This window comes from Limulus polyphemus, unplaced genomic scaffold, assembly GCF_000517525.1.
Source record: "Limulus polyphemus unplaced genomic scaffold, Limulus_polyphemus-2.1.2 Scaffold5196, whole genome shotgun sequence".
Taxonomy (NCBI): Eukaryota; Metazoa; Arthropoda; class Merostomata; order Xiphosura; family Limulidae; genus Limulus; species Limulus polyphemus.
Window position 1 is genome coordinate 52,838 of NW_013670806.1, and position 9,059 is coordinate 61,896.

Genomic DNA, 9,059 nt, shown 5'->3' on the forward strand with positions numbered 1-9,059 from the left:
TTCATGAGGCTTCCTTTTACTTCTAACTATATCGTTTTATGTGACTGGCTCTGTTCTACACTTCAGGAGGCTTCTTTTCACTTCTAACTATATCGTTTTATGTGACTGGCTCTGTTCTACACTTCAGGAGGCTTCTTTTCACTTCTAACTACATCATTTTATGTGACTGGCTCTGTTCTACACTTCAGGAGGCTTCTTTTCACTTCTAACTACATCATTTTGTGTGACTTATTAGTTTGTTATGTGTTCTTGAGTTTATTTATTTGGTTACAATCCAACAACCTTGTTAGTTTGTTATGTGTTCTTGAGTTTATTTACTACGTAAGTTTTTATATACGTTAAAAGGACATCTCACTGATGGTTACAATCAAACAACCTTGTTAGTTTGTTATTTTACTTCATGTTTCGCTTGTTGCAGTCTGTGATTGTATATGCATGTAATGTGATTTACAAAGACACTAAGATTGAAACAAACTTTTATACGTACCAATAGCAAAGAATTGTTTTTTTTTGTTTTAATAAGCTCATCATGAATTGTTTGTCGTTGTTGGAGTATTCCACTTATTGAAACAGTAACATGGAGCATGTAATTCATATTGAAAGAAACCTGTAATTCCAGAATGTTTCGATCCCTAGTTTTGTTCCGGAGCTTGCAACACACTCTATCAGAGATGGAAATAAAACTGAAATACTTTTAAATAAAAAAAGATAATAATAATATGAGTGTTAAGCAGTATTGTCGTACCATTTTTATTTTCATTATTTTAAACATATTTCAGATTTACTGTACATCTGAACACGTAGAATGCAAGCTCCCAACCAGAGTTAGAGGTAGAAACTTTGTGCAAAAAAAAAAAACCCCCCACAGAAAAACGACTTTTTCTGAGGCTATAGGTTGGGCTTTTTATTTTAGATCTGTTTACGTTGTCAAATTCCCAAATCTTAAAAAATGATAACGAAATTAATGTTGTCCACTTAACAAACCCACTTACATGTTAGGAGAGGTATTCGTTATCATGGGACAAGAAAGTGCAACCGAAATGATAGAAAAGAACAAAAAAACAATCGGAGATGAAATGAAGTCCTTACAGCAGCAGTGCGACTTAGTTCGGCAAGGAATGTCGGAGTTGAAAGTCCAGTTGTACGCTAAGTTTGGAAACAACATTAATCTGGAACCAGACGAAAGTTGATACGCCAGTGCGATTGTCCAATAATGTTTGTGCATTAACGTATTTAGCCTCTCATTGGAACATTAATAACTTGCTTTAAGTGTTGTTGTTGTTGTTTTTTTTTCATTTCAATATAAAGTTTATGTATCTGTCTTTAAAATGGATAAGAAGTTATTTTCAAACTTTACGGGATCCTTGAAGAACCTTATCAGAAATGTAAACACGTCATGTTTATTGTCATTTCTTAGCTGATTTACTGACATTTGATGTACAACTTTTAGTAGTTTCGAAGTTTTTTATTAACGAAGAGGTTTATTGACGGAAGCAGACGTACCTAGAACTTTAGCGTGATTATAAAGTCATGCTTAGCTTGATTTTCTCAGTTTTCACAAACAGGGTATTTGAAAAATTGTACCAGGAAACAATTTATTGTAGATACGCACTGTTTGTTGCATATGCAAAAAATAATGTTTTTTTGTTTTTTTTTACTACATACAACACAGTTCAACATGAGCACAGTGTCCGGTCTGTACCCAATCTCCTGCCGAGTGTTTTACAACACTACGGGAATATTTCTTAGATTCATTGGTACAGTTCATCCTTAAACCATGTCCTTTATGAAGCCCCCATGGAAAAAAAAATCTGTAGGCATAATATCTGGTGAACAAGGAGGCCACCTGATGGGACCTCCCCATCCAATCCAACAACTGGGGAATATTGACATTCAGTGTAGAAGGGTATTATCTGACTGGGATAAAGTTTTTATCTGTGCTGTAGAAGACATTAAATGTGCAACAAACCGTGTGCGAGTCTGCATAAAACATTTTTCCAAGTATGATTTTTCCAAATTATTTCCAGAACCCTTGGATACCCCGATTAATAGCGTTAATTAATGATGCCTACCTGAGTTTCGATTATTAAAACTACTTTGTTATCCAGAAGTTCATCTTTTCTTTTGTTACTGTTTTAATAATCACACCAGCATTATTGTAGCTCCTATTGTTGAAGTAACTCTTTTGAAATTCCATTTTTTTTATGATACACTTGTGTAATGTCTAACATACTACTTAAGAACCACATGCTGCTAATTAGTAACGTATGCACTAAAATAGATTAAGAGAATCGCACGTTCCTTATGAATTTAATAACTTAACAAGTTAATGTTAACTTATATTCAGAGCAAGCTACCTACTTAGATAAAAATAAAATTATCCTCGCAATGAACATAGGTCGAAAGGATCATGCGTTACTGGTGAGTTTAATAACCCACAAACAAAGACTGAGTGAATTGTGTATTCCTGGTGAGTTTAATAACTCACAAACAAAGATTGAGTAAATCTTGTATTCCTGGTGAGCTTAATAACACACAAACAAAGACTGAATGAATTGTGTATTCCTGGTGAGTTTAATAACCCACAAACAAAGACTGAGAGAGTCATGTATTTCTGATAAGTTTAATAACCCATAAACAAAGATTGAGAGAGTCATGTATTCCGGGTGAGTTTAATAACCCACAAACAAAGATTGAGAGAGTCATGTATTCTTGATAAATTTAATAACCCACAAACAAAGATTGAGAGAGTCGTGTATTCCTGGTGAGTTTAATAACCCACAAACAAAGATTGAGAGAGTCATGTATTCCGGGTGAGTTTAATAACCCACAAACAAAGATTGAGAGAGTCATGTATTCTTGATAAATTTAATAACCCACAAACAAAGATTGAGAGAGTCATGTATTCCTAGTGAGTTTAATAATTTGTACCACTAAAAGATTAAGCAAACAATTTGATTCATGAGTATAATAACCTAATGAAACTTTTAATGCTGCTTACGATAACCTACAAGCTAGAAACCAAAGTAATACTTTTAAAGTACCATACAATATTTTTGTAGTTTTAACAGATCACGTAGTTATTTTACTGACTGTAATGAAGACTCGCAAACTGTGGTCTATTGAGAATTACAAATATCCTATATGTGGTGGTAACTTAAGAGTAAGCTTAAAGCCAGAATAGTTACTGAAGGTAGAAATCCTATATTGTGGTTTTAATTATGGTTGGACAGAAGCAGGGGGTTCGATGATTAATATTTTGGGCTGAGTATCAGAAAGTCCAAAGTTTGAGGAGCAGTATATCACTAAATGTGTCCCATAGTTTCAGCTGTGGAGTTATAACAATCAATCTCCATTTGATTAAGAGTGCCTTTATTGGCAATAAGCACTTCTGACTGGTCCCCCTTGGTCACCAGTTCTAAATTATATAAAGATACGTCTGAACCTTAGGGGATCTCTAACCTGGTCACTTTGCTCAGGTTTTGCATAAGGTACTGTACAGGTTGAAAATATCAAGGTAAAGACATTAAATGTGTTATACTTTAAACTTTACTGCAAAGATGTGTTATGATGGTAAAATAACTCGACTTTAAATGATGCAATGTTTAGAAACTTTTATTTGACAACACATATTAAGTCTTGGGCTGAAATACACAGACAAATAGAGAATGTTAGAACATCAAACGTCTCATCTTACAACTTTTACTTCCATAACAAAGAATACCAAGATGTAAATTAAAAGCTCTAAATGGAAAGAGCTAAAAGTGATTCGTGATTATAATAGAAACAACAAAGTTTACTACAACCTTCTTGTCTTGGGGTACAATAATCATATGCCCAAAGTTGATGGCCAACACGTAATCTGTGGTAAAACATTCTTTTTGCGATTTTGGGCTTCCCACTGGATGTGCTTAAGACTTTTCGAAACGTGAGTTTCGTCTTTGGTCTTCTGTCTATATATGTATAGTGTAATTTGGCTTCCTTAAAATCAGAGGATCGAAACGTTGACACGAAACAATTTCTGTCCTTCCTTCACTCTTAGATCAAAGTCGGGATTTTCGTTAAAGTCAATAAAACATTTCACTTCTCGGTGCACAACTTGGTCTTTTGGGATTGGCGAGACTGTCAGAACAATCGGCACTTGGACTTTGCTGCTACGTCAAAGCCATTTTTGGGAGTGCTCGTTTTCCAATGTCTGTGCACTTGAAGACAGTGTTTGAGATATTCATCCTCACGGATTGTGCTTATCATCCAAAAGTAACTTGTCGAGTGATGAAAGTCTGTATGTTACCAGTAACAACATGGTCATTGAAGGATCTTGGGACATAGATCTCCGCTCATCAAGACGGGCCTGATCTGAGAAAAATGCCAGAGTAGGAATTTGACTTGCCTCAAGTTCCATTTATAACCTGTTGATGTTTGAGTTTTAGTCATTATTCGAAGAATAGATCTCTAGCACTCTGCTGTACCTAAAGGTTACACTGACACACATAATTTTTGAACAAATAGTCTTTATGCGTGTGACAATCCTGCTTAGGGTAGCCTAATCTTCATAATTAATACTGTTTTCTGAGCACCAGAACATGAGTGCTTTATTAAAGTAAATAAACACAAGTTTATTAAGAATTATAACTTGTCATTCAGAGTGCTCGACATGTACCTAAACTCCATGCCAGGAGATTTTGAACAAAATAAACCATTTATCAAAAACGTTATACAGATATACTTCAATCGAGAGGAACTCAACAATGCCACTTTACAACAACAACAATTAGAAAACATTTAACACTTTGCTATGTAACGTTTTTTTTTTTTAACAATTAAGTAACACATTAGATACCTGACTAACAAAAAGGCACACATCAAACTTGGGGCTCTAAGTCTGAAGTGGAACCCTTTTGTTTCCTTTATCCATGAAAGAACTCTTTTCAAAATGGCCACGAGCTGTTAATCACGTGTCTACTTTCTCGCACATCCAAATGCTATTTTTAAACTCGATAAAAAATAAATAAAACAGCACAAGACAATGTGACAGCAAAAATAATACGCATGCTTATGTGACTTAACGTGCTTTATAGCGTGGAATGATAATAATAACGTTTCCTCTGTACTGCATGACTAGAACAAGACAACACAACATTCAAAACATGAATAGCGTTGACGACTTTTGGCGGGAAAACGGAACAAACTTCTTCACTGCGTAGAATTAAAAACGGACAGCCTTCAGCAGACAGTAATGCGTCAGCAGCAGGCTGTCTGTTTTTCATTCGGTATTTTTTTTTTTTTTCATTTCTATGCTTTTCCATTACACCTTCTCCTCCTTCATGATCTAGTAGAGCCCACATCCTCGCAGGTTGTTGGCGATTATGACGTCAGTGACCGCATCAAACACGAACTGGATATTGGTGGTATCTGTTGCGCAGGTCATGTGACAATAGATTTCTTTGTTGGTTGATTTGTTCTTGGCTTCGAACTGAGCTTGGATGTAGGCTGCTGCTTCGCCGTACTCTTGGGCACCTGTTAATGAAATTCTAATTTAAAGCGGGTTTTCAATTCTTACTTACTTACTCTGTAGGTACGTTGTACATTTGAGAAACGTAATGTGTAAGATCAGTCTTACATGAATATGAACGATCGTTATGAGCACTGAAGCCTTTTCGTGTTGTATTTTAGTTGATTTGCAACTAAAACAAGCAAAAAATCATTACACTTCCAGTTGTTGAAAAGGGGATAATATTACTGTAACTACTTTTCAGCATTATCAACATAAGAATGTTAAATTATCTTTTTTTTTTTCATTTTTGTTATGATTAAACAATACAAGAGAGTTCTACAACCACTCTTGGTAACCAATCAACTTTAAGATAAAAAGAGAGAGAAAGAGGGAAGTATATAGTGATCGTAATTATATTATTTTGTTTGGTTTACTTTTTGTCGAGTATTTACACAGAACTACACAAGGGTTATTTGCCCACAGCCGGCCTTAATTTTAAACTGGTAGACGAGAAGGAAGGCAGCTAGTAAACAGCGCCCAACACGGACTTTTGGGCTACTCCAATCGAATAGTGAAATATGATCGTCACTCCTATAACGCATACACGGCCTTAAAATGCGGAGCGCAACGGGACGTGAACCATGTTGTATAACTGTAACATGGAAAGATTTGGAACATTAGATTCATTATTCAATCATCTTTCTTTGACACTGTTTGAAATTTAAAAAAATATACTCAAATCATTTGTTGTACTTTTGGTACAACAAAAATATCACAAAATCAAAGATCCTGTTTTGTTTTTGTCTTGAACTATAAGATGCACGTAGAACTTATCCACGGATAGATTATTTATTTTTTATCCCAAAAGTAGATTAATAAATTTCTTTGGTTTAAAGATAGAATATCGCCACTGATAACATCTAATGTTATTTATAAATTTGAACGTCATATATGCAATTATTGGTATATTGGATCTACCGCCAGATGGCTTAAGACAGGTATGAGGGAATATGCAAATCTGGCGACTGTGCAAAAATCTAGCATAAATTTTTTCGAGTTCTCGTAAATATGACGTCGAGATAAATCGGACGGTGTTTAAAATTCTTTCAAAGAGTAATAATGATGGTAAAGATCTACGCATAAAATAGACTCTTGTTTAATAGGTTAAGTTCACAACTTAACGATACCACTTGTACGACCACTCTTTTATTGAAATTTAGAATCAAGTGTATTGCTTTCTGTATACTAAAACGCTCCCCACTGGCACAGCGGCATGTCTGCTGAATTACAACACTAGAACCCTGGTTTCGATACCCGTGGTGGTCAGAGCACAAATAGCCCATTGTGTAGCTTTGTGCTTAATTAAAAACAAATTTTACACTAAATTACAAAACTTCACACAAAAAAAAAGTTTTTAAAGTGCCATCTTTTGTCAGTTCTATAACATCGAGTCTTCCAGTGTAAGATTTGTTGCAATTTTATAAATGTGACTCACTAACTTTATTTTTGCTCCTTTCGAAAATATAATCAAAATTTCTCAAACATTTTAATCTGCCATTTTAAACTTTATTTCACCACCCTATAGCTCAGTGATAATCCTGTAGGCTAATAACAAAATTCCTGGCTCAATCCCTGTGTTAGGACACAGAGCAGATAGCCCACTGTGTAGCTATGTGCAAAACAAAGTAACACACTTTCTTTCATGATTCTTGTGCCATTACAGAACTATTAATGAATCATTCTATACGCTGGAGCAATAAGAAAAACCGATAAATGAGCCACGGGACACTGTGCATATTGAGGCCAATAATATTTACCTGTGTATTCGGGAAAACAAACTGTTAAAGAAGATTTCTTGATCTTTTCCTCGAAAAGGTCTTTTTTGTTGAGAAAGAGAATAATGGCTGTGTCTGTAAACCACTTGTTGTTACATATGGAGTCAAACAGCTTTAGACTTTCCTGCATTCGATTCTGCAAGAAATTAAGAAAATTATGTGAAAAACAGTTACGAACTTGTTACCCACAGTATCAAGTCTAACGAGATACGAATATGATCGTTTAATTCTTAATCCACAGTTCCAAATCTAACAAAATACGAATATTATTGTTCAATTCGTTCACCACAGTTTCGAATCTAAAGAAATACGAATATCTGTTAATAATAATACTTAGTTTTTGTCTGTCTTGAAAATGCGCGCACACACTTCGTTTCATCAGTAAACAAAAGGCGGAGGTAAACATACTTTAGTAACATTTTGTACAACATATTAAAAGCTTATCAAAGTTTTCAAAAAGGTCTAATGTTAGGACGTAGAATAACATTATAAACTTATTAACTGATAGTATTAAGTACGTAAAGTTTTAACCCTAACTAAACTAAAGCAAAAAACGTACGCAAGTTACAGTGTTAGTTTATCGAATATAGGCCGAACTTAATAAAGGCTTAACTAATGTTAGGCCTAAATTAAGATAATTTGTAGATTTTGGTGTCTACGACTGGGATTCTTTTGTATTATTCTAGAAATAATGTATTTAAAGAAATACTTTTGCAATAAAGATATTAATTTGACTGCAAATGTATCTCTGATCTCTGCTATTTATTACTTAAATCGCCATCCCAGGTTTCGAGTCTAATGAGTATATCAGGGTTTTCAGTAAACTACTACCCTTTCACAACTGTCATAATAAACGTAATGATCAATGTTTATGGTCTTATGTTTCGTAATTTAAACCAGAAACCGAGAATCGTGATTTATTTTTTTTATCAATAACAAAAAAGTAAATGAAAGTCTCGATATTTTCAGGCAGAAATAATTCAGTTTTGTGAAGTAAAATACAGGTCACATTTAGGGATCCTAGAAACACTTCAAAATTAACTTATTTATATATCAAATAGAAAACTTTTTAAACTTACGGTAGTCTCGTCCTCGTGCAACACTTGATCATATTCACTCATTGCCACACAGAAGATAATAGCAGTCACATCCTCAAAGCAATGAATCCATTTCTTACGTTCCGATCTTTGACCCCCGACGTCGAAAAGTCTGAAATTAAAGTTTCTAGCTTTACATATTCATGTTTTTTATTATTATTACATATTTTATATTATTTAATATAAATAGAAAAGACAACATAAAGTGTAATAATGAACTCAAAAGGTTTTCAAAGTTCCGTCCTACCTACACACGACACACACATTTTACTCATAGTTTCCAAAGCTCCATCTTACCTACACACGGGCCCCCCCTGTGACGTCACTTGGAGACTATGGGTAAAATGTATGGTGTGTGTAGGTGTGACGTCACTTGGAGACTATGGGTAAAATGTGTGCCGTGTGTAGGTTTGTTTGTTTGTAGTTATGTAAAAAGCTACACAATGGGCTATCTGTACTCAGCCCACCACGGGTATCGAAGGAAACCCGGTTTCTAGCGTTGTATGTCCGCAGACATACCGCTGTGCCACTCCTACACACGGCACACATTTTACCCATAGTCTCCAAGTGACGTCACACCTACACACACCATACATTTTACCCATAGTCTCCAAAGGTCTATTTTGTTCAGTA

The 9,059-nt window shown here is 34.7% G+C and overlaps 2 protein-coding genes across 2 annotated transcripts in view; one reads left to right on the forward strand and one right to left on the reverse strand.

Annotated features, from left to right (window-relative positions):
• Nucleotides 1-2,110, forward strand: part of LOC106472255 (prefoldin subunit 4-like) — a 15,100-nt gene extending 12,990 nt beyond the window's left edge. The window contains exon 4 of the mRNA XM_013932883.1: nucleotides 989-2,110. Coding sequence (XP_013788337.1) covers nucleotides 989-1,190 — 202 coding nt within the window. The 3' untranslated portion in view covers nucleotides 1,191-2,110. The remainder of the gene's footprint in view (nucleotides 1-988) is intronic.
• Nucleotides 2,111-3,599: 1,489 nt separating this feature from the next.
• Nucleotides 3,600-8,574, reverse strand: LOC106472256 (guanine nucleotide-binding protein G(o) subunit alpha-like). Its single transcript, XM_022400852.1, has 3 exons — nucleotides 8,409-8,574; nucleotides 7,312-7,465; nucleotides 3,600-5,517 (listed from the first exon to the last, which is right to left on the reverse strand). Exons 1-3 carry the CDS (start codon nucleotides 8,448-8,450, stop codon nucleotides 5,330-5,332), a joined length of 384 nt encoding a protein of 127 aa, XP_022256560.1. The 5' UTR covers nucleotides 8,451-8,574; the 3' UTR covers nucleotides 3,600-5,329.
• Between the last annotated feature and the right edge of the window lie 485 nt (nucleotides 8,575-9,059).

Excerpts from the sequence above, each read along its gene's own strand:
- LOC106472256 (XM_022400852.1), bottom strand. The coding sequence starts at position 8,450 with ATGAGTGAATATGATCAAGTGTTGCACGAGGACGAGACTACC. Across the intron at positions 7,466-8,408 it reads TGCACGAGGACGAGACTACC|AATCGAATGCAGGAAAGTCT; the intron begins GTAAGTTTAAAA and ends AATTTCTTGCAG. Across the intron at positions 5,518-7,311 it reads TTGTTTTCCCGAATACACAG|GTGCCCAAGAGTACGGCGAA; the intron begins GTAAATATTATT and ends TTTCATTAACAG.